The sequence below is a fragment of the Typopeltis vanoorti genome, chromosome 1 (genome assembly GCF_054136105.1).
Source record: "Typopeltis vanoorti isolate ZY-2024b chromosome 1, IOZ_Tvanoo_1.0, whole genome shotgun sequence".
NCBI classification, from domain to species: domain Eukaryota; kingdom Metazoa; phylum Arthropoda; class Arachnida; order Uropygi; family Thelyphonidae; genus Typopeltis; species Typopeltis vanoorti.
The window spans coordinates 12656946-12683872 of record NC_143549.1 but is presented as its reverse complement, the minus strand read 5'-3'; the positions used below and the strand labels follow the sequence as shown (position 1 = coordinate 12683872).

At 36.2% G+C, this 26927-nt stretch overlaps 1 protein-coding gene across 4 annotated transcripts in view; it reads left to right on the top strand.

Moving 5' to 3' along the window:
• The first annotated feature begins 13676 nt into the window (after nt 1-13676).
• LOC150109791 (uncharacterized) overlaps nt 13677-26927 on the top strand; it is a 342753-nt gene continuing 329502 nt past the window's right edge. For all 4 annotated transcript variants that reach the window (XM_090411378.1, XM_090411294.1, XM_090411217.1 and 1 more), the window contains exons 1-2: nt 13677-13906; nt 25568-25999. In XM_090411378.1, coding sequence (XP_090267504.1) covers nt 25661-25999 — 339 coding nt within the window. In that variant the 5' untranslated portion in view covers nt 13677-13906; nt 25568-25660. The remainder of the gene's footprint in view (nt 13907-25567; nt 26000-26927) is intronic.

The following is a 26927-nucleotide window of genomic DNA, read 5'->3' as shown; positions in this document are numbered from 1 at the left end:
TGCTAACTCTCTTCAACCAATGCCATATGTGAAACTGCCATAACATTCATTATATATATATATATATATATATATATATTACTTAGTTTTAACACTTTTACGAATTTTAACACGTTTGGTTGAATTTTATTGCTGCCTTGGGAAATCGAACTCACACACATATAATTAATAACAATAGTTTTTAAATTGTACATATTTGATCTGATGTATTAAAATAAAGAACTTATTATTAAAAGACCAGAAGGTAAATGATGAAATATACAAAGATAAAATAGACTGAAGCATTCGAACACATGCACGCCATCAAACACGAATGATCAATTGTAATGGCCTAACAGTTACTAAAGTGTATGTTTTAAATGTAACTTAATGCGTTTGTTTTCACACCAGTTCAGCCTTGAAAATGCTAGACAGTGGCTAGTGAAACTTGTTGGCTCTTTATATTTTATCATTTACCTTCTGGTCTTTTAATAATAAAAGTTCTTTATTATAACAATAGTTTTTAGTTAGATACTGTGTTTGCCCATGCAACATATGGTTTTGTTTCAGTCTGTACAGCGTAGTTTCTGTATGAGGGGACATGTGATTCATTAATTAGTGTCTTTTTATCCCCGTTGTCTCTAATTGCACTATTTGTTGAGAAATATATTACACAGACTCCTCATACCTTATTCACTGGCATAATAAAAGTACTTGTTTTTATTGCCTCTGCAGTATAGTGGCTGTTAGGGAGGGCGAGTTACTATCTCCCCACATGAACTTGTTTAAGCTTTTTTTTTTCATGTGAAGTATATGTGAAACTTTTATTGGTAACAGAAAACTAACCTCAGATGACAGTGATAATATAAAACGAGTTTTGATATGTATATAAAGTCGATATCAACAGTCCCTGATTACGAACGCGTGATGAAAGGGACAGGAAGATTTGGAGCTTCCCTGGAGAGCATTCGAAGTAAATACAATTAACCACTGCTTTGAAATGAAACATATGAATAAGCAATATTTACTAATATTCATTAAGTGCCGAAATATACAGGAAGCAAAGTTTGTGAACCAACACCAATGTGTGAATTTTTCCATTAAAATATAAAAAATAACAAAAAAGAAATAATAAATAATAAAAGTTAAATACGTTTCTTTTAAAATAAAAAAATCTACTTATTCTTAAAACACTTTAAATTTGTTTTCATTATTTTACGGCCCCCCTCAACAAAACCTACGGCCTCCAAGGGGGCTGTTTGGGAAGCGCTGTTTTATGGGACATTGTACATTCAATCCAAACAATCAATGAAGTATGTTGTAATAATTTCGACAAATTATTTTCTTTTGATATATTGCACACAGGTACCTATAAACACGACCTGGAGCATCGTTGTTTTTCACGCCAGGATAACTGTCCACATTGGCAGCGTCTTTTTTGTTGAAACTTGTTTTGATGCAGAGTGCGTTACTTTCTGTGAAGTATACCCTTTGACATTTTCGAGATGAACTGTGGTTCGATGGTGTTCATGCATATCAAAAGATAAAATCTGCCAAATGGGTTCTGAGGTACTGATGCATAGTCCGGTTTGGTATAAATATAATTCGCTACGTTTGTTTTGATATTATTCTTATTATCTGAGATCTCCAGGGAATCAAGGACTCATTGAGGCAGGCTATGAATCACCCGCATCAGCTGTCATACCTTCCCTTGAATGCTTTTGTTCATATTATTTTTAAGCTTTTGTTGATATTCTTATTATTATCTTAGATCTCCAGGGAATCAAGGACTCATTGAGGCAGGCTATGAATCACCCACATCAACTGTCATACCTTCCCTTAAATGCATTCACACTAGATGCACTCACCACCCCTAAAGGCAAACTATCCCAATCACTGCTCTGTGACTTACATGGATGCCCCGTGTTCTCTCCCTACCTTCCATATAATGAAAAATTTCATCTGACGATATCCTATAACAGCCATTCAAAAGTTTAGAGCTCTATCATATTCCTGTTAACCAGTCTACAATCCACATATTCGCAATCTGTCCTCATAATCTAAATCCCATAATCCAGATATAATCTTTGTAACTCTTTTTTGCACTCTTTCCACAGCTTCTTTGTCCCCTGGAATTCCAGAGAACAAATCTGCGCACAATAATCCAGGTGTGATCTTATCAAAGCCGTATAAAGATGCCAGCAAAGGTTGGTCGATTGGTAGGGCCTCTGCTACTAATGGCTCATGCTGAAAGTTAAGCAAATTTGAGCGTGGTTGGAAGGGGTAAATCGTTCGATGCTGTTGGCACACAAATTTAACAATATCTGGTCACAGGTATTAATGAAAGAACTTAATTTCGTAATATCTAAGAAAATTAACAATATCTTGTTACAAAATAATGGCCAGATATTGTTAAATTGCAGTACGGGCCTTGGAGGTGGGTAAATAAAAAATGATCACTACTCCTTAATCTTTAGGTGTAATCCATGAAAATGCACATAATCCTCTATTGCTGCAGAGATCATCAAAATCGGTCAGTTATTTATTGAGTTATAAGTGAACATCGAATACAGACTTTGCTTGATAAATCCATATAGATAAAAAATAAATACAATTATAGTTATTCATTTTTAATTCACTTTAAATTATTAACAGCTGTATATACAAAGAGCAAATAAAACAAAGAAATTTTACATTCCCTGAATATAAAACTAATTAAATACTAAACAAATATAAATGAAAATAGTTAGGTCATATAAATCGAATTGACAATAGCAGACTGCCTAAAATACTATACGGATATAAATCAGTGGAGTTCTCATCCCAATCTACAAGTGAAAAGGTGATGTTCAAGATTGTGGCAACTATAGAGGGATCAAGCTGATGTAACATGTTGAAGATATGGGAAAGAGTAATGGAAGGAAGGATACACCAGGAAACAAAAATTGGTGAGGAGCAGTTTTGATTTATGCCAGGAAGAGGGACAACGGACGCAATATTTGCACTAATGCGATTGATGGGGAAATATAGGGAGATGCAGGCGGAGCTACATAAGGTTTATAGACCTGGAAAAGGCGTACGACAGAGTGGCCAGACAGAGGTATGGAGGTCTATGAGTGAGCAAAAACTTGGGTCAGTTCCAGTGTTGGAATGACAGAGGGTTTCCCCATTGTTGTAGGGCTCCATCAGGGATCAATTCAGAACCCCTACCTCTTTGATCTGGTCGTGGATGTACTAGTGGGGGACATCAAGGAGGCGCCAGGGAGCGTGATGTTTGCCGATATTCTCTGCGAATCATCCCGAGAGAAACTTTAAAAGACCCTGGTAGAGTGGAGAAAGGTATTGGAGGAGGGAGGCATGAAAATGAACCGGGTAAAGACCGAATATATGTCAACAGGGAATGATGAGGATATGATCATATGACTCGAGGGTGAAAGGTTAACTTCAGGGAAGAAATTTAAGACCTTGGGTCGGTCATCGAGAGGAACGGTGACCTGGATGAGGAAATACAGCACTGAATAACATGCGGCTGGATAAACTGGAGGAAGATGAGCGGGATTCTGTGCGACAAGAGAGTGAGTTGTAAGATGAAAGAAATGCTGTATAAGATGGTGGTGAGGCCGGCGATGCTCCATGGTGCGGAGACGTGGCCTATAACAAATGGATGAGTGGTGTGACAAAGGACAGGATAAGGAATGACTACATCAGAGGGACGGTCAAGGTAGAACTGATCAGTAAGAAGGTGCAAGAAAGCAGGCTGAGGTGGTTCGGTCATGTAGAGAGGAGTGAGGAGTATGTTGGTGAGCATGTGGAGGGAAGGAGGAAAAGAGGCAGGCCCAAACTCAGATGGAGAAATAAGGTGGCAGAGGATCTTAGGGAGAAAGGATGGAGTCTGGAAGATGCCCTGGAATAGAGAATTTGGAAGAAGATTAAAGATGGGAACGCCGACTCCGGGATAAGGCATAGCGAAAGAAGAAGATTTGAATGAAATATTAATATAACCTCTCCCAAATTACATTTATCTGAGAGGGAGTGTTGCAGTGTTACTAATATTTGAAATGGGATTCACGGATACCAAAAGTTTGGGGACCCACTGCTGTAGAGGACAAACGATTGGAACAAAATGAATATTGAAAAAAGCCAATCTTGTAGAGACTCAGTCCACTATATATATATATATATATACATACAGGGTGTTCAGGATAAATTTGACAATTTCGTAAGGAAAAAGAAAATCTTCTTTGTATCTATTAAATTTAATGAATTGACAAAAAAACATTACAGGCAGAGTTAATTACAATACTATCAACAAGATTTACTCAAAATAACCACCATTAGCATCGATCACAGCTTCAATTCTGCTTCGGAACCTCGAACAAGCTGATGCTACAGTCTCCCTGGGAAGGGCCGCAAAAACTGTTTTAATTTTATCCATTAACTGGGCTTTTGTATTATTGGAAGTGCGATTGGTGTCTTTTTCAACTGCGCCCCATACAAAATAATCCATGGGGTTAAGGTCTGGGGAGTTTGGAGGCCAAACATTTGGACTGGTGAAGTCGTAGAAATTTTCAGACAACCATTTTTGACTTTTCCCAGAGGTGTGGCAAGGGGCCGAATCCTGCTGCCATACATACGGCCTACCATTGGCTACCAGGGCTTGGTAGCCAATGGTAGGCCGTTGTTATCCAGGGCTTGTTATCCAGGGCTTGACTACAGTTAGCAACTCCACGAACAAAGCCCGAATTCCAATGCCAGGGTTCTTCAACACCTGTTCCTGCAGATTTGCGAGGAATTCTGCTGTACGAACGCAATCAGACCGTCTGCTAGGGATCTTTCTTCTTGCTACATCCTCGTAGTCACCATTGCAAGTCTCTAGTTCATGCCTGATTGTTTTTACTGTATTCAGGGAGCATTGGGCAGCAGTCGTAATATCCTTATTTTGATGGCGGGCACGAATCATCATGATACAAGTTATTCTCTTCCATGATTCAGGTGGGTTCCAGCTATCCATCCTTTCTGACATCTTGTATATGAATGAAGAAGGGTCCAAACTTTTAAATGAAGAGAAGTGTATGTTAATACATGTAACTTACGGAAAAATATAATTAATTATAAATATGTCAAATTTATCCTGAACACCCTGTATATATTTAAAAACAGTAGTGCAAAGCTTTTATTGGCAGAAAAAGTCTTTGATGAAATGAACAGGCAAAATCATTTAAAATATTATTATACCATCCATGAAGTCAGCAGACTCATCATGGCAGGCATTCAATTGACATGTTTATCATACTGAATCTGAAAATCCTTAACACTCCCTGCATTAATAATATAACAACCTAACAAAATATTAGCTGATTTAAATATACAAAACTAACCCTTAGTCAATTCCAGAACTATACATTCATCAGGATTCAAATGACAGCGAGTATCATATTGGAACAACATCAACAGGCTCGTGGTGGATACTCTATAACTTATACATTTTAGTAGCAGAATATCATAATACAAATAAACTCAGAAATAACTAAGTTTCAAGACGACCAAGTCGTATTAGATAACTCACAGGATTTAAAAGGACCATTAAATGAAATATCCGTTCTAGCATCTCAGAAAAAAACATTCTCAACAATCTTATGTAAATATATGTTGCTACAACTCAGCGAATGCAGAGGTATTTGATTCTAATTTATTCAGATAGATGAGATTTGTGAGCAATAGGAAATAATAATAATAATGGAAGAGACTAAATATGGAAAAAGGAGGAAATAATGTGTGACTAAGAAGAACAAATTTCTTGAGCTACTTATGGACAGCTCTCTTATAGAACATTTAATACACTGACTGTGGCTTGAGTGTTAGATTTAATAATTTGCATACCACGGCGCTTGGCGGTACGAAGGAAGATTTGGTTTCGAGTCTAGTCGGCGACTAGAGGAAATTTTTCTAAGCATTTTAACGACCGGTTCCCGAGTTAGTCGATTTCTGGTATGGGCAAGCGGGTTTTTCCTCCTGGAAACTCGGGTTTTTCGTCCCGTAAACTCAAGAAAATCGACCGTAGAGCCCACGTTATTTCAGACATTAAATAAATTGTGTTAAGGTTAGGGACCATGAGATGGCAGACATTTGAGCCGTCTCTCTTCACTGTGTACCGTTTAATTAGTGATAGCCTTGGGCCATCTATCTCTGATTGGTGCCAGTGGAGATTGAACTGCCCACTCAGTCTCCAAAAGTTAGATAAGGATAAATGGCCTCGCCTACTCCCGTATACGGAAATAAAAAGGCGTTAGCAGATTTTTTTTTTCATCTCATATAATGATAAAAGTTTCACCGTGAGGTTGCTAATTCAGGAGTTGATTATGTGTTTTGATGTGTGGAGTGAACAGACAGATACAGAATTCATGAAACAAGGGAGATCCTTGTTTCACGAAGTCTCTGTAATTCTTGAAATTACAGACTATGAAAGCGAGAAAAACAGCAATGTCTGAACTTGTCCCATAATCAGTTACAGTAATGTCAAATTGTATTCCTAAAGTTTTGAGTTAAAGTAGGGATGAAATGGATTAGTCGTGGAATTATGCAGATGGCTTCTAAGAAAGTGAACGTGATGCAGAAGATATAACTGGATACTCCACACCAAAAAAAAAAAACAGAAAAGTGCTGACTAGGAAGTTGACAGGTGTTCCTTATAAGGAAATAAAAACAAACAAATTGGTTAATTCAGTTTTATGTTTTTTTTTAAATTAATCACTATTATTCATACATAATATTTACATGGGAGAGCCTGTGTAGCTCAGGGGATGTGGCGTTTGTGCACCGCAGCGCTTGACCGCACGAAGGAAGACTTACTTTTGAATCTAGTCGGCGACTAAAGGAAATTTTTCTAAGCCATTTTTCGCCCGGTTTCCTAGTTAGTCGATCTCTGGCACGTTTTTTTCTCTGGGAAATTCGGGTTTTTCTTCCCGTAAACCAAAGAAAATCGACTGCAGAACCCACATTATTTCTGACATTAAATATATTGTGTTAGGATTAGGGACCACAAGATGGCGCTTGGTGAGCCGTCTCTTGACTGCGTGCTACTTAATTAGTGATAGCTTTGTGCCAGCTATCTGATTGGGTACCAGTGGTGATTGAACTGCCCACTCAGTCTCCAAAAGTTAGGGCTAAAACAGCCTCGCCTACTTCCTTTACGGGAATGAAAAAAGGCATTAGCTGATTTATAATTTATTTTATATTATAATATTTACATGTACATATCATCATCATACGTATCAAGGATTTAGGCCTACCATGGCCTGTTCCGGCATTAGAAGTCATCGTTGAATCGTTTAAGAGGACGTCCTGGTTTTCTTTTTCCTAATGGCTTGTACTTTAAGGCTTGTTTTGGTAATCTTTCTGTTTTCATTCTTTGAACGTGTTCCATCCATTTATGTTTATATTTTTTAATTTTTTCTATTACTGGTTCTTGGTTTAATTCTTTCATAATATCTTCGTTTCTTTTGTGATCAAATAGGGTATACTGCAGTTTTTCTCATAAACTTCATTTCTGCTGTTGTTAATCTTTGTTTGTCTTTTTGTTTTATTGTCCAGATTTCGCTTCCATACATTAAGACCGGTAAGGCTAATGTATTGTATACTTTTAGCCTGGTTTGTTTTTGAACTAGGTTTGGTTTAAATATAGTGTTAATTACACCTGTTATTTTAAAATATTTTGCAATTTTTACGTTTATATCTTTTTCATTTTCATATGTGATCATACATCCAAGGTAGTTAAATGAATTCACCTGTTCTAAGATCTTGTTATTTATTACTATTTTAGTTCTTGCTGGATCTTGTCCTTTAAAGGCCATAGTTTTTGATTTTTCTGACGATATTATCATACCGTAATCTTTGGATATCTCATTTAGATTTAAAATAGCTTTCTGCAAGTTATCTTCAGAATTTGTAATTATTATTTGGTCGTCTGCAAAGAGGAGAGTGTTTAAGTTAACTGTAAGTGAAAGTTTAATTCCTTGGTGTAAATTTTTACTCCATTTTATTTTTATTTCATTTAAGTAGATATTAAAAGAGTTGCTGAGAGGGGACATCCCTGTTGGAACCCTTGGTTTATCTCTCTTGTATATGATAGCACTTGATTTAATCTTATTTGTATTTGATTATTTTCATATATACTTGTGATAGCTTTTAGGACATTATTTGATATTTGTCTTTCTTTTAATATGTTAAATAATATGTTTCTTTTAACTTTGTCAAATGCTTTTTCAAAGTCAATAAATGCAATATGTGTTTCCAAATTATATTCTCTTCTTTTCTCTACTATTAATTTTAGGCAAAATGCTGGGTCTATACATGATCGTCCTTTTCTAAATCCATTCTGTACCTCTAGAATAAAGTTTTCGTTATATTTCATTAGTTTGTTATTTAAGATTCTGCTATATATTTTGTAACAGGAATTTAGTATACTGATACCTCTATAGTTTTTAGGGTCATCTCTATTACCTTTCTTAAAGATAGGAATCACACATGTACATATACACTACTATATATAAACAGAGGTACCTACACGTGCATTAATTTATTTATGAAAAAAACTAATTATATATACATAATTAGTTTTTATCAGCTCTCTCTCTCTCTCTCTCTCTCTCTCTCTCTCTCTCTCTCTCTCTCTCTATATATATATATATATATATATATATATATATATATATATATATATATATATATACACTCGGCCAGCCTGGTTAGCATATCTGCCCTCCACCCAAAAGGCTGCAGGTTCGAATCCTGCTATGGGCATAGCTGTTTGTGGTTGTCTTTGGAAACACTGGTGATGGCGGTAAATAGCGTTAGCGTAGATGATGATGGTAGTTGTGGTTTGTAGTAGTTAGTAGAGACAGAGTTGTAGAGTAGGTGATGAGTCTTTGGACTCATCACCCTCACTCAATGAGTCTTTGGACTCCCTGGAGGTGTTATATAATAATATATATATATATATATGTGTGTGTGTGTGTGTGTGTGTGTGTGTGAATGAGCTGTTCATCCTCAACAGAATACAATTTTTTTATAAAGGCTTGTATCACCTGTTCAAACATACAGAGAAAAAAAACAAATATAACGAATACCACTAATACATTTGAGATGTGTATATGAGTACTAATAAATGAATAACAGGCCATGCATATTACTAAACCATCGAATATGCATTCGACACTGTAAGGCATGAGTGCATCTTTGAAGTAGTAAAGGAAATAGTTTGAGAACAAACTATAAGAAGAGATGGTTGAAAGTTTTTTATTTATGATAATGTAGAAAGTCATGTAATAATAAATAGATAAAAAACTCTCCACACCTTTTCCAAATCAAATGTTTCGTACGACAAGGTGATCCTCTCTCTCACTTTCTCTATGACTCTCTTCGCATTAACACTTGAACTATTAAGTAAGGAATAAATACAAATAAATCAATTCAAAGAACTATTCATTGCAAAAGTCAAGCGAAACTGGATGTGGCGTTTGCACACCATGGCGCTTGATCGCAAGAAGGAAGACTTGGTTTCAAATCTAGTCAGCGACTAAAGGAAATTTTTCTAATCCTTTTTTCTAACGGTTTCGGAGTAAGTTGATCTCTGTCACGGGCAAAAGTGTTTTTTTCTCCCGGAAACACGGGTTTTTCGTCCCGTAAACCGAAGAAAGTCGACCGTCAAACCCACACTATTTCAGACATTAAATATATCGTGTTATGTTAGGGACCACGAGGTGGCAGCTTGTTGAGCCGTCTCTCTTCACTGACTGCTGCTTAATTAGTGATAGCCTGGGGGTAGCTATCTCTGATTGGCTACCAGTGGAGATTGAAACTGCCCACTCAGTCTCCAAAAGTTAAATATGGCTAAAACAGCCTCGCCTACTCCATATACGGGAATAAAAAGGAGTTAGCCGATTTTTTTTTATTTTTATACTCCAATGATATAACACTTACCATAGAAAGTAAAACAATCACGGAGGAAACTTAGAATATTGGATTCGTTCGGAAAGGCCACAGTTCTTAAATTAAATTTGATCTTACTATGCGATAATTAGCAATTGAAAACGGAAACTAAAATCCCGGCAGTTTTGTACAGTAAAATTAAAGTCTTAGGAATCAAAATTGGAAGCCTGGATCAGTGTGGAAATGGGAATCAAAAATTCATAGGCTCTTTGCGACGTACATATGGGGTTTCACAATGGTAATCACAGTCACAAGGGAGATGCGTTGTACAACACTCTTCCAAGAAATAGAAGTTGGAGGTCTAGGCTTAGTCAATATACAACTGAAAACATCGATTATCAAACCCATAATTGCAGGAAAGTCCATAAAATCAAATTATGAAATTCCCTTTCTACAAAATTGCGTTCTGAAAGACAGGCCCGGCTCGAGGTAGGGTCGAAATGGTCAAATGCTGCAGGCAGAAAAGTAAAAGGGCGGAAAACTTACAAAGGTTTGTTATAATTATACTGTGGCAAAAAAAAAAAAAAATTATAAATGAAAAATTAATTAAATTGGATATACATATTTCAAAAATATAAAATTTATGCTTACATATATATGAAGATAATTATATTCTATTCTAATTGTATAAGCTCCAAATAATTATTTTTATTTTGATAATCCCTGGGATGGAAACATTTATATCCAATTTCATTGAGAAAATTTGATCTTATAAATAGAATATTTATATTTAAAAAACAAAATTAATCGGAAAATTTTATTTAGTAATTTAATATTTTAATATACAACTTTGATATATTAATAAATAATAACTCTTTTCCTTCTATTAAACAAGGACCACCTAGAATGTTCATTGAAATGGTTGAGGTATACCGTGTTGTTGTAGAAGAAAACTACATCGCAGAGAAGTTACTAAATACCAAATCACGAGCAGTATATGAAAACTTTTCTAGATCCACTTTCTCTATACTGCAGCACCTAGAACAAAGAAGAGGAAAGATCATTCTAAGCTTAGTTTTAAACAATATATTTTGACTTCCAATAAGGTCATTCTACAAAACATTTTCTTCAAGTGTGCATCATGCATGTTTACCGCCAAAATGTGGGTTGTGGTAGGGGCATACTGTTGGATGGCACGGTAACCTGTCACTTTTGGAATGAACCAGAAACTTTACTACAAGATTATTTACTGTAAAAAGCGGAAGAAATCTGTAATGTTGTGAAACGATAGATGCGACAGATTCCAATAAATGAAAATTGTACTATCTATATACAGTATATATTAGCTAAACGAGAAGGAGCTAAGCAGGAAACAAATAATCATAATCATTATAACTATTTATGATATTTGTACAAATATGTATTTATACAAATAAATATGTATAAATATGATATTTGTATAAATAGTAGAAAAAGAAAACAGTGGATGTGGCTCAGCGGCAGTAGTTCAGTGGATGTGGCGTTAGAACACACCAGAGCGCTTGACCACACGAAGGAAAACTTACTTTCGAATCTAGTCGGCGACTAGAGGAAATTTTTCTAAGCCTGTTTACGACCTGTTCCCAAGTTAGTGGCGATTTCCGGAATGGGCAAGCGGGTTTTTTCTCACGGAACCTCTGGTTTTTCGTCCCGTAAACCAAAGAAAATCGACCGTAGAACCCACATTATTTCAGACATTAAATATATTGTCTTAGGGTTAGAAACCACAAGATGGCGGCACTTGTTGATCCGTCTCTCTTCACTGCGTGCCGCTTAATTAGTGATAACTTTGTGTCAGCTATCTGTGAATGGGTACTAGTGGAGATTGAACTGCCTACCCAAAGTTAGATAGGGCTAAAACGGCCTCGCCTACTTCCTTTATGGAAACAATCCTTTTTTCCCAAGTAAGCTAAGTATTTTTAACATAGTATATACCCAAGGTAATAAACTTTCTACATCTTACTCTCATTCTTAGATTTTTATTTAATAAGGTCAAAGCACCTTGTCACAACTTGTTTAGTTAAAATTTATAAGCTCTGCATTACTTCAACCTTTGCATTTTTGGGTCTGTCTCCCACTGAGGAGACGTCAATAAAGGTCTTAACCTGTTTGGGTAGTGACCCTTGCCTTTAATGCATGGCATCATACATCTCCGCAAGGGGATGTGTTTTACATTAGGGAAAATACTAAGGAAAGTGATTAGATCTTGCTCCACCTTTACTACAAGTTGCCTCAGACCTGTTCAGGCACAAACCTGACTTACTTGTCTGTTTGCTTACTTGGGAAAAAGGATTAAAACCTAGCTTATAAAATTGCTTGGTATCTTTAACATAGTATGTACCCAAAGTAAAAAACTTTCTACATCTTTCTCTCATCCTGAGATTTTTATTTAATAAGGTCAAAGCACCTTCTGGCAATTTGTTTAGGTAAAATTTATAAGCTCTGCATTACTTCAACCTTGGCATTTTTGGGTCTGTCCCCCACTGACGAGACCTCAATAAAGGTTGAAACCGGTTGGAAGCTTGGGTGATGAATGGCAATGCTGTAGCCTGTGAAATTAACTGAGGCACGGCTGTTGCTGTTACCCTTCCAGATGAGCAAATGAGCAGCTCTGCTCAGTGGTGGGGGAGCTTGCCATGGTGTAGAGCCAACCGGTTCTCAGAGTTCTTCTCAGTGGCAGGGTGAGCCTGTTACTGAGGGGAACAACGCTGAGTTTCTGACTTTCTGATCCTGCGGGTCGCTCGTTATTGGAAGATCCGGGGGATTTTACGAGTTTTTGGAGAGGTATCCCCACACTTAAACAAAGGGAAACTGGTCTGGATAGTGGCCCTTGCCTTTAATGAATAGCATCATACATCTCCGCAAGGGGATGTGCTTTGCATTAGGGGAAATGCTATGTAAAGTGATCAGATCTTACTCCACCTTTACTACGAGTTGCCTCAGACCTGAAGTATGTTCAGGCACAAACTTGACTTACTTCTCTGTTTGCTTATTGGGAAAAAAGATTAAAACCTAGCTTATAAAATTGCTTGGTATCTTTAACATTGTATATACCCAAGGTAAAAAACTCTCTCTCTCTCTCTCTCTCTCTCTCTCTCTATCTATCTATCTATCTATCTATATATATATATATATATATATATATATATATATATATATATATATATATATATATATATATATATATATATATATATATATATATATATATATATATATATATATATATATATATATATATATATATATATATATATATATATCCGAACGTTGTTCCCATAATACTGAAAAAACATCTAGAAACACTTGAGTTAGATGGATTAAAAACTGTTAAAAACTGGGCATTTGCAAAAATCGCTTTGTACCACACAGCATTCATATTCAGAAGGTATTGCGACAATTCATAGGCCCTTAGGTAGGGCTCGAATTAGTGGAATATAACCAGCCTTTTACTTAAGGCTGATTCATCCAAATCAAGCTTGATTTGGATGAATCAGCCTTAATGAATATTATGTGTATATATACGAAGTGTGTGTGTGTGTGTGTGACTGCAAATCCAATCCAATTCTCTGATTGACAGTTAACTCTATTTGGTAGAGTTTATATTTAACTCTCAATTTTTCTATTTTCCTGGTCATAGATGGCACTAGTTTGTGTATTGTGATAGGACATGTGATCAGTGGGAATTTGTATTTGTTATTCGGTACTGTTTGCTGAAGAGAGTTGGTGTATATACATAAAATCGAGTTATGAATAGTTTATTAGATTAGTCAATTTTATTTAACGAACAGTTGTATCAGTTATATGTGTATTAGTATAGACTAAGCTATGAAACGAGTAGGAAGCTTATAACATTGCTTTATTTAGAATTTTGTACTTACGGAAACTTGTCATCTCTTCCTTCATCTTATAATGCTAAATGGGATGATTTCCAGTAAACGAAATTAAAGATGGAATATTGGTAATAAAAAAAAATAAAACAAATGACTATTATTACGTTACACCTCCAATTCTACGTAAACACACTGACAATTGTAATTATATCCAATTTCATTGAGAAAATTAGATTCTCTTATAAATATAATATTTTTATTCTTTATCATAATTTATTATATTGTTTTGGAAAGATAACTATATTTAAAATTAGTTGCTTAATCTAATGTAAGATGTTCCAAGGAAATCATCTTCACTTTGAAAAGTTCACAATCAGTAGCAGTTGGTTCTAAATGCATTTATCCAAGTGCAGTGCTGTGCGCTAGACTAAGCAGTAGCGTTTTAATATTTGATTCACTGAATTAACAAGCAAGAAATTGTAACATTCGACGAGCCACTGTGCTTATTTTGTAAAACAATAGATACCAGTACTTGTTATTTGGTCGTCTTCACGTGTTAGGCAATTGTTTGCCTGTAATGTTTTCAAGGGTTTAAAAACTCTTCTGTTCATGTCCTCCTGGGTAGTCCTCTTGATCGGTGTCCCTTTGGTTTATATTTCCAGGTAATATTTGGCTATCTGTCCTCATTCATTCTTTCTATGTGGTTTTTCCATAGTTCTTTCTATAGTTTGTGATGTCTTCTGTTATGTTAATTATGAATAATTGTTTTCTTATTTCTTATCTTGTCTATTCTTTTATAGCCTGCAAGCGGTTTTAGGAACTTCAATTCTGCAGCTTCCACTTGTCTTTTATGTTATTTGGTATACTAGATAAATGTAAATAATTACAAATTTTCCTAGTACTCATATGTCAAAACATTATTGCTAATGTAAAGGTGATGGTAAGCCATTGTGAACCAATCCCCACAAGCACTGTATATAGATGTGTGTATACACTATCTACCAATAATTTTCTTGACACTAGCAATTTACAGTTGATACTAGAAGGTGAACCCTAATATCAGGTATGCCCACCTTTGGCTTTGATCACCTCCTGCACCCCTTTGAGGGAGGCTTTCCACCAAAGTGCAGCAGACATCAGGTGGAATTTATCTCCATTTCTCCATCAAAGCAGCACTGAATTTAGTGACAGATTGAGGATGTGCTGTCCTGGACCTCAATTGTCACTCCAATTCATTCCACAGGTGTTCGATGAGATTGAGGTCAGGACTCTGTGCAAGGCAGGGCAGTTGTTTAACACCCAACTCTTCATGCCATTCCATAACAACAGCTGCAACTTTGTGGCATGGCGCATTGTCATCTTGATAGTAACACAGGTCTGTTCCATAAAAACTCCATGGTGTAGGTAGCACCTGATTATCCAGAATATCAAAGTACTGAGCTGCCTTCATGGAACCATGGACAATGACCAGTGGTCCCACTCCAAACCAGATGAATCCCATTATTTCTTCACCACCAAACTTTAGTGGTACAACACACTGTGGTAACAAGTGTTCACCAGTCTGCCTCCACACTCACACCCTGCAATCAGACTGGAAACAGATGAACCTTGATTCATAACTACAGAGTACCATTTTCCACTGGTCAATTGTCCAGTTCACATACTCTTTGCATCAGGCCAGAGAAGCTGCCTTGTTCATTGTTGTGATGTTCAGTCGTTAACCTTTTGTGGAAACCCAATAGAGTTTGTTTTGTACAGTGGTGCTCTGGAACTCATCATGGATGGTCTGTGCCAATTGTAGCTGGTTTTTGTGTGCCACGTGTTTTAACATTCTCCTGTCCCTGTCAGTCATTTTCGGCAGATGCCATGGGCGTTTTCCTGCACTAGTGATACCAGAATGTCTCAATTTGTTGATCGCGTTGTCAACTGTTGATTTTTGCATGCTCCAGTTGAGCGGCAATGCATGTATGTGACAGCCTATAATGACATCTCTCATGAAGTTGCTAAGTTCATGTCGTGTTGCCATATCACCTGTATTCAACTGCTATGATGAAATACTGCTTCCTCCCATCTGGAAACAGATGAACCTTGATTCATAACTACAGAATACCATTTTCCACTCATCAATTGTCCAATTCACATGCTCTTTTCTTCAGGCCAGAGAAATTATGAAATACTATGATGAAATACTGCTTCCTCCCATCTGTATACCATTTTTATGTTATTAACAAACCTGGAATGTTTCATAACTTCAAATAACAGGAGTGTCTAGACAAGTATTGGTAGATGGTGTATATATATGTGTGTATGTGTGTGTGTGTGTGTGTGTGTGTGTGTGTGTATATATATATATATATATATATATATATGCACGTGCATGTTTGCTTATATATATTATATATATAAGCAAACACAAATTTTTATGACTAGATATGTGTGTTGAATGGGGCTGGTTTGCCTGTTCTGAGAGATGAAAAGCCTGAGTTTCTGCTTGGAAAAACTCACCTTTTAGTCTTATTTATATATATATATATATATATATATATATATATATACACATACATACATACATACATACACCTTATATAATATTTCCATTTATGCTTTAATTAATATCACTTAATGCTAAATATTTTAAACATTTATTCTTGTTGATTTAACAGCAGAGCAGAAATGAATATCAGATATACAAAGATGTGTCTGAAAGAATTTGAAGAAAAAAGAAGTAATAAAAATGAGGAGTACATGCTGGATTTCTATTCATGTCGTCACTTCAGCATAAAGATATACAAACAAAAAAAAAATGAAAATCTTTGAAGATGAGAATTAATCTTGGTAAGTCATTGCCACACTCTGAAGGAAACATTAATTCTGCTATGGAAGCATATGGTGAGCAGCAGAGTTGATCACATCGTCAATCCGTTGCACAAGTTGTGTGCAAGGATATCCAAACTCCATGGTGTCAGGAAGTTATAGAGGCAGTCATGGAAAAAGAAGAAAGCACATTATTATGCAGCATCTTTAAGGAGTCTAGTAAACTCATCGTAGAAGTGTATTGCACTCCAGTAAACTCATCGTAGAAGTGTATTGCACTCCAGTACACTCACCTTGCTGCTGTCACTATTCAGTCTTTCAGCCATGCATAATAACACTACTATCTTCAATAACTGTCATCTACTTCCTATAAAGGTGACATTAAAGCTGAATCAAAGGACATCTAGATGGCTGGAGTAATTGCTTTGAAACAGTACTGAGTTAAACAAGAAGTGACAGAACAGTGGTAGGAAACATTGAAGAGGAATGCAATCAGGAATATACATCAATACTTGAGATAGATTTCCATTTCACTAAATTTGAGAATTACAAAAGAAGTTCTCCACTAAGCATTTAGGTGTGATTTATCAAGCATATGAATTTGGAAATTCATAATGAAGGTTTACAATTTGTAAACTTTTTTTTGGCAACATATGAGATGTGCTTGTTGAAGGTAAATTTTTCATTTATTGTTACTCCTAGGTATTTTAGCTCACTGGGTACCTCGAGAACTTGTAGAAAGACTGTTACAGGTTGTTTTGATTTTTTATGTGAGATGTGTAGTACTTCAGACTTAGTGCTATTGAATGTAACTTTCTTCTCACATGTCCACTATAATTTTAAAGAGTTCTTCATTGGCCATTACTTCCAATAAGATAGAGTAAGTTTTTGCACCCGAATCATTATCATCGCATCATCGGCTTTTGTTTCAGTAGTGAAAGGAAGTCTTAAAAGCAAGTCATACTGGATGTTCCAGAAGCCTGCTCCACAGCAGGAGGCTTACAGGGCCTCATTTGACTTATTTTGTTACATTTGTGGCTTTTAATGTCATGTTTGCCCTTTTGTCTGTAAAATAATTTTTTGTAAGATAGAGTAGATTTTCTGGACATTTAAATCTCTTAATTGATTGATTATAGCTGGCTGCCACACAGCATCGAAGGCTCCTTGTACATAGAGTGAAATCAGTAGTACAACTTTTTTTGCTGTAGACTATCTTCTGTGAACTCTTTGACCTCCATAAATTGCATCTACTGTGCTTGATTGAGGTCTAAATGCATACTGATTGCTGCTTAGTAGATTTCTTGAGTGGACATAGTGCATTATTCTGTTTATCAGAAGTTTTTCTAGCACCTTACCAGCAGCGTTTATGAGACTGATTGGCCTGTATTTGATAATTTCATTGAATGTTTCTTTTCCTGGTTTGATTATGAGTATAATTTTAGAGCGTTTCCGTATTAAAGAAAATTACCCTCTTTTTTAGTCATTAAATGTAAATGAATTGGGGAATTCGACAAACGCTTCTTGGAGTATATCACTGGTTATTCCGTTCTCTCCAGGAGATTTTCTTGGACCATTGATTTTAATACTGACTTGATTTCATTAGTTGTAAAGAAGTCATCATTAAGAATATCTATGTCTGTTTTCATTCTTTGCCTGTGAGTTTTGTGGATTTCTTCTTCTGTCGATTCATCGTCATCAGGAATAAAGTTGTTTTTCATAATAGCTGCATTTTTTGCTAAGTTTTTAGTATAGGTGTCTGTTGTCTTTAATAGTTGATAATATAGGTATTTTATTCTTGCTTGCTGATAATTTACATATGATATTCTAATTCGATATGGTTGAAACAGTACAGAATTTTTTCCATGATTCTGTTTTCACGTTTGTAATTTTGAAGTGATAGCTGTATTTGGCTTTATAGTAGTTCTGTTTTCTGCTCTCTCTTAAATCTTAGTTATTGTATTTTCTTTGATATAGTTATCTATATCAAAGTCTATAGTACGAGTTCATTAACACGCTTTCTTAGGACTGTTAGGTCTAAGAAAACGTCGTTCCACCAAGGTGCTGATTTTTTTTCCATCGATGTTTAGCTTTTTATTTATTCTGAGTGTTTGGTTGCTGGATTTTTTCTGACCTGATGAAAGTGCAGAAGCAGGGAAGTCTTTATTGACTTGTGCTGATGCATAGATGGCCAGGTTCTTGTCTAAGCTGAGCTGTTGTTTGCTGATCCCAATAAAGTGATGTTCCGAGATTAGGCAGGAAAATTCTCTTTTTAATGCTTTTACAAATATCTCTAGATTTATTTAAGTTATGGGATATTGATATTACATCCCATATTGTTTCATAGCCAAATAAGAAACTCAAAGAGTTTCACTGATGAGACCTCAATAAAGGTTGAAACCGGTCTGGGTAGTGACCTTCTCTCACTCATAATGTAGAACAGTAATAGCTCCTAAGAGCTGGGCTTCACATTATGGGGAAATATCAAGAATAGCGATCAGAGCTTGCTCCACCCTTACCACGAGTTGCCTCAGTGTTGCACTCCCTACAGGATCAGTTGTAACACTATCCAGGTATTTGCTTACGCTTGGACTCGCTGAACTTTATATATTTACTATATTCGGCATGAAACTCTTTGAGTTTCTTATTTGGCTATGAAACAATATGGGATGTAATATCCCTTAACTTTAAGTTTATATGTCGCCGAATTGAAGCCTTTGGCTCTTCATATAATTAATATCTCTAGATTGCTTTTATCGGTTAAGTACTTGATGTTTATGCAATGGTGTGTATTCCATTTAAATTTTTGTTACTGATAATTGAAATGAGTAATGATAATTGGAATGAGTTTGAGGGATGAAGTGAGCTGTATGGGAGCGATGGACTGCATTTGAGTGGTTATGGTGTGAGTCGCTGAGAGACTACCGCTGGAAGGTAGAGAAGTGAATAGAGAGAACGAATCAGATCGAGAGGGGAGTGATGTGGAAGAGCAGGAGAGTAAGACAGCAGAGATTGAAGAAGTGGAAATGAATGGGGAAGTGAGTGGTATGAGTATAGAAAATGAGAGAATGGGTGTGCAAGAGGAGCAGGGAAACGGGGAGGCTCAGGGTGGACAGGGGTACACAGCGTGAGAAAGGTGGATGCTCCAAGAGGAGGTGAGAGCATGTGTAGGCAGGAAAGAAATGGGATGACCAGGGATCAAGAGGAAACAGATGAAATTGAAAAGGGTTCTAAAATGAAGAAGCAGAAAGGGAAATGGCCACAGTCCAGCATGGAGAGATCACATCGAGTGAATGGTATCAGTGGAACTAGTTGTAGATCCAGAAATGAGCTGTTGTGTTTGTATACCAATGCGCGAAATATAAGAAACAAGGCAGATGAAATGGTTGCACTAATTGCGTCTGTTCACCCAAAGACTGTCGGAATAAGTGAGACATGGTTAGATGAGGACGACATCCTGACAGGAATAGAGATGGAAGGGTATGATATGTTTCGTGTGGATAGAAGGGGTAAAAAGGAAGGGGGAGTGCTGCTATTGATGATAGAGAAAGAGTTATATCCATACAAGATACAGATGCAAGAGGGAAATAGGGCCAATGGTTGTGAGGCTGTATGGTGTGAGATAGAGGTGAATAGAATCAAATACTTGGTGGGATGTTGTTATAGACCTGGTAATGTGGATAGTGGTGATAGTGAAATGTATAGTCAAATAAGTAAAGGGTGAACATTATGGGTGATTTTAATTATGGCAATATAGACTGGAATGAAGAGATAGCAACTGGAAGTAAAGAAAATGAGTTTCTTGAGTTATTGAGGGATAACTACCTCAGACAGCATGTAACAGAGGGCACACGAGGATTAAGGGTCTTTGATTTGGTCATCTCATCAGAGGATGTAATTATAAATGAGGTGTCAAATCATCCACCAATTGGTGAAAGTGACCACGAGGTGATTACCTGGGTGGTTGCCAGCAGTGCAAAGACCCCTGTGGAAAAAGGGTATATGTGGAACTACAAGGGGGGGTGATTATGAAGAGCTCAGGAGACAGCTTGCGGGTGTAGCATGGAATGAGGAGTTAGCTGGAAAAGAGATCGGTGTAGCTTGGGGGATTTTCAAAAACTATTTAGTAGATGAAATGTCTAAATGTATTGCAAGGGTGAGAAGGTTAAATAAGGTAGGTGTTAGATGGATGAATAAAGAGATTAAGCATGCGATACAGAGAAAAACAGCATTGTGGCGGCAGCATAAGAGAAGTGGAAGTAACCAATTTCATGAGGTCTACAAAGACCAGGCAAGGAGGGTGACTTGGTTGGTGAGAGTAGCTAAAGAGAGGTATGAACATTAGTTAGCTAACGAAGCTAAAAAGAATCCTAGTTAGTTCTTTCGATATGTAGCCAGCAAAAGAAAGAATGATTATGGAAGGATGACATTGATTGGAGGAAATAGTATAAAGACAGCTGTTGCAGAATGTGTGGTGGAGATACTTAATGAGCACTTCATAAAGATCTTTCAATCTTGTGAATGTGACTTCATGGAGAGATTAAGAGCAGTTGATGATGGGGAGGAGAGACTGACTGTAAGTGAGCAAGAGGTGTTTGGGGAGTTGAGTAAACTAGATGTAAATAAGGCTGTGGGACTTGATAATATATCACCGCATATTCTGAAGGAATGTGCCAGAGAGTTGACACCTGCCTTGACATATTTTTTTAATACGAGTCTTAAAAAACATACGAATCTTAAAAAAATACGAACTTGACCAAGTTTAACACTTGGTCAAGTTCCTAAAGAGTGGAAGGAGAGCAAGATTGTGCCACCTCATAAAGGAGGTGATCGAACTCAAGCATCAAACTATAGGCCTATCTCTGTGTCAGGTGTTGTGGTTAAGTTGTTGGAGAAGCTTGTGAGAACTAGGATCTAGAGTTGGGTTGACAGCAATGGTATAATCTTTGATGGACAGCATGGATTTGTTAAAGGGAGGTCATGTTTTAGTAATGTACTTACTTATTACAATAAAGTGACTGCTTCCTTGGGCAGAGGAGAAGGATACACAGTAATATACTTGGATTTCGCAAAGGCTTCTGATAGAGTACCTCATGATAAGTTGACAGTCAAACTAGAGCAGATGGAGTTGGATATTAGATTAGTGCATTGGATTGGAGACTGGCTATCTGATAGGTATCAACAAGTTGTGTATGGGGGTGCGATATCCAGGAAAAGGAAAGTCACTAGCGGAGTGTCTCAGGGGTCTGTTTTAGGGCCATTACTATTTAACTTGTATATTAATGATATTGGCGAAGATTTGGATGGAGATATTCAGTTGTTTACAGATGATGCAAAGTTGAGACGAACCATAAAGAGTAGTGAAGATGTTGTAGCCTTTCAAGAAGACTTGAATAAATTGAGTGATTGAGCAAGCAAATGGGGATGTGAGTTGAATGTTGCAAAATGTCAGGTTTTAAAATTTGGAAAACAAAGATGCGATGCAGAATTTATGCTTGGTGAGAATATATTGTTGGAGGTAGAGGAAATAAGAGATCTGGGGGTGATTGTGGATAAGGATCTAAAATTTAGGGGACACATTGCCAAAATTGTGAAGACAACACAAAGACTTCTGGGAATGATGCGGAGGACACTGACATGTAGAAGTAAGGAGATTCTTGTTCCATTGTATAAGGCTTTGATTAGGCCACACATGGACTATTGTGCCCAGATTTGGTCACAGGGTTTTCAGAAGGATGAAGAGATGTAGGAAAGGGTCCAAAAGGCGACTGACTAAGGTAGTTTGTGAGCTCTGGAATGTCGAGTATGAGGAAAGATTGAGAAGATGTAATTTGCAGAGTCTGGTGGACAGGAGGAAGAGGGGAGATATGTTAATGACCTACAAGTTGGTAAGGGGTTGTTATAAGATCAATGGTGGAGAAGTTCTACAGAGAATAGTGGGAGATCAGGGGAGAACCAGAGGTCATCCCTGGAAACTGTATAAAGAGGGTGTGAGTAGAGGAGTGAGAGGCAGGTTTTTTTCATGCAGAGTTGTGAATGATTGGAATGCCTTGCCTGAGAGTGTGGTGGTGTCTGCAAGGAGTTTGAGTGTGTTTTAAGACACGGTATGATGAGATGTGTGTGTGTGTGATAAAAGGACCTCCCAGATGAGTCTTTGACTATGAGGTCTTGGGAAATAATAATAATAATAACGGAACTTAATAAGCTTTTCTCTTCTTTGTATCTCCATTCAGAAACCCAGAGTAAAATAGTGTTGTTTGCTATTGTTAAATCAATGAAGCGGCTTCCTCTGGGTATTTTCAAATGATAGAGTGTTACAGTCGTTGTTTAGTATGTGTAGGGAATTTGATGCTAAGAACTCTTCCAAATTTTTACCTCTATTGTTTGTGCTCTCATTGCACCATAAACCAAATGAGCATTATCTATTCCAGGAATTAGGCTGTGGTCGATGGTAAAATGTACAATGTTGTCCATTTTTTCTAAGTTGTATTTTATGTTGGTGTTTTAGTTTAGATACATACTTGCAGCAAAAGTTTTAATTCTTCTTTATGTAATTTCGATAAGTATCAGTACTTATCAAAATTAATCCTCGTTGCTGTGCTAAGAAATTAATAATTCAGGGTTGACGACAAGTATTGCAGCTCTCTTTCTTTCTGATCTTTTGGAAAATATTTTATAATTAGTTGGAAAGCTGCATATTTTGTTGTTGATGTTGTAGGGTTCTTGTATTAATGCTAGTTCTATATTTTTTCTATTTATGAATTCTGTTAAATTATTTGCAGCCTTGGTAGAGCATTGAAGATTTATTTGAAGGCATGCCAGGGAAGTAGTGCTCTTTCTACTAGCTATATTATTGCTTTCCATAATCTATGTTTTGAATTTTGAGCAGTCTATAATAGTTGTATGTCAGGCTCTTTGCTTAGTGCTATGTGTTTTTGGTTTTCGCATGCTTGTCGTGATTTTGGCAATTTATGCATTTCATTTGAGACTTATTTCGTGGGCACTTGCTGAACTTATGTTCCTTAGAGCAGAATGGACAGGTGGTTTTTCTCCTTCAGTCTTGTGAATGATTGTGGAATTTGCAGTTAAAGCACCTCAGAACGCTTATGTAGTCTGTACAATGGCAAATTCTCCACAGCATTTTAACCCTGGTTATCAGCAATTTTGTCCTCACCATAGGATCAACTTCTATAATCAGGTTTCTCTTGTTCGTTTTTTTATTTGTCATGATGAATTTCTGTGTCATCTTTGTATTCCCACTGAAGAGTTCTTCACTCTGCATGCAGATTGAGTCAGTTGTGTTGTTCGTATCAATTTCACTGGGAATGTCAATTATATAATTAGCCTTGGAAGATGTTTCTTACTGGGATTTGCTGCTAACATGTCTTTGCATTCCTTAGAGATTTCGTTATGTAACAAGTCTATGTCAGTCTTTTCTTTGGATTCAATTAAGACTCCTCTGTTTATACTTTTCATTTTTGTGATTTTGATTTTTCTTGGGTTTACTATTTTTTTTTTTTTTCGCTGTTTAGTTGAGATTTCGGTTTCACTATTAATTTATAGCAAGGATTGTTTTCAGATTCGTCTTTGTTTTTAGCATTGTCTTTAATGACTTGCAAGTATGTCTGAGTAGGCTGAGCTAAGTTAGCATGTTCCTTGTTGTTTTTAATAGTCTAGTTCTATTGATACTTTAGTTTCATTTTTTATTTTATCGAATACCTTAGTTTGCTCACAGTTAGTATGTCCTTTTTAAAATCATTTCTTAAATTACCGCTTACTTTGGCAATGTTATACAGCAAATTGAGGGCTTTTTCGAACTCTGATTCGTCCTGTCCACCTTAATTTGTCTTGATGTTACTCAAAGTTGAAGTATTATAACTTCCCATTGAACTGCTAGATTTTCAACATCATCGTCATCATAATGCTAATTACCGGTATAGACCATATTGGTCTGTTCCGGTCTCATTATCCATCCAGTATCCTTTTTTGAGGTCTACCCTGCCTTCTCTTTCCAATTGGCTAATATTTTAGTATTTGTTTAGGATATCGGGTGTTGGCTATTTGGTTTACATGTTCTGTGTATTTCTGTTTATAATTGTTTAGTTTTTCTTCTATTGATTTTGTTTTTAGTTCTATTAAAATATCTTCATTCCTTTTTTTGGTCTAATAATGTGTATTCTGCAGTTCTTCTCATAAATCTCATTTCACTTGTTTTTATTCTTTATTTATCTTGTTTGTTGCCCAAATTTCACTGCCATATAGTAATGGACACTGCTAGAGTATTCTATATTTTCAAGCATGTTTATTTTTGTACTATATTTGGATTGGGTGTTCTATTTATCAGGCCTATAATCTGTAAAAATTTTGAAGTTTTTAATTTTGTCTTTTTCTCCTTCATATGATATTTCATATGAAGATTTCATATATTTCATATATAGATTTTCTAAGGTACAAAATTTAAGAATATGAACTTGCAGTTTTCTTACAGTTGCTGCTTGTTTCTAGAAATGCCTCCATGCAATTAGACTTCAGAAGGTTGTTTCTTGTGACCTTTGTACCTCCCATTGGCAGCAGTTCGGGGGGGGGGGGGGGGAGAGGTGCTAGCCCTTGCTAGCAGTTAATCCTATTATGAGCTGGACATTGTTTTTATTGTTACCAGAGATCAGGCTTCTGATTTGTAGCTGAATAATAGATTCAATCTGACTAGCAGTATTCAGTCCGTAAAAATAGAATAAAATTCACTTATACTTGCTTAGAACTATGAAACTATGGAGTAAATTACTCACTGTTAGAAACGGCACCGTTCAAGCTTTTGTGTGTGTGTGTGTGTGTGTGTGTGTGTGTGTGTGTGTGTGTGTGTGTGTGTGTGTGTGTGTGTGTGTGTTAACCTTACATGTTTGTTGTTATTGTCTATGAACTAAATTTGATTCTTATGTTTTTTTGTATTTAAAAAAATAATCTTTTTTTTTTTTTTTAAGTCATTTGCATATTGCAGAAGTTGGAACTTGGGAACACTTGTGGAGCATTACTCTACATGCTAATATTTTAGAATAAATGTCTTGGTACAGGAGATGTTTGGTATTCCCCTTATCTTACTTAGTCCTTTTGATTCCTTCATGGACAAATCAAGTCATCGATGGAAAAGGCCTCGTTTAGATGATGCTGGAGATCAGGCTTCTGCTAGTCGAAGTAATTATAGTTTAGAGACTGAAGATGCAGGTGTTGAAGACCTTTGGGGACAGACTGATTTTACAGCTGAAGAATATGACCTTCTGCAGAGCCAGATTGGGACACAAGAATCTACTCCAGATAGCTCATTTTGGAATAGACCTGGAACATCAAACCAAAGTGATAATCATGTCAGGAATAAGTATCTGCATAATCCTGCAGAAAATATCCCACTTAAACAGGTAATTTCATATTCAGATTAGTTCACATTTTTAAATGTATATAGAATTACTTTTTGAAAAACAAAATTTCATGGCATTAATGATTTCATTAATATGGAAATGTTGAAAATAAGTTTTTTATATCAGTCTAACAGGTGAGAGGTCAAAAAACTGTAACACAACAGTGCTGTTTGTAAGTAGGTGGTTATAAAGAAAGAAGGAATCTATAATTTGTTTCTTGATAAGCTGGAGGTTTTATTCATTGGGAAAAATAGTATTGGGAAGGCTATTCCAGAAAACAGAGGTAGAAGGAAGATGATGAGATATGGTTCAATAATTTTGAGTTGAGAACTGTGTATGAACGTTGGCCAGTGTCATCATGCTTTTACATGATTAAAGGAAAGCAGAAGAATGCTAGTAGCCAGTTTTGTGGAACATTCCAATGAGTATACCCTTAGAAAAAGTCAATGCAGAAACAGAACACCTATGAGAAAGTGATTGGAGAGCATCTTTGAGAAATGAATTGTCCTGTTCTGTATACAATCATGAACACTGAACACATAGCGAGATTTTTGGTGCCCAACCTGAAATGAAAAAAACAATTTAAGGTTGGGCAGATTTGGAATTTGTAGAGTGTCAGGAATTGAGCAATACAGAAGTAGTGTTTTTAATGAAAAAATAATAGCAAGTGTTTTGGATGCTGAGGAGGCCATGGATGAAGTAACATGCTATGCCAGGATAAGCTAGATGTGAAAGTCAGTACAAGAAGAGTAAGGTGATCTTCACTGGAAATCAATCAATAAGCACTGAAATTTACTAGGTTATCTTCACTCCTCGAGAATGGTGAGGAGCATAATGTTCAAGACATTGCTTATAGAAGATCTTGTAGATAAATCATTTAAATAACATAAAGTTTCTCAAATTAAGAAGCAGAATGGAGACTAGTACT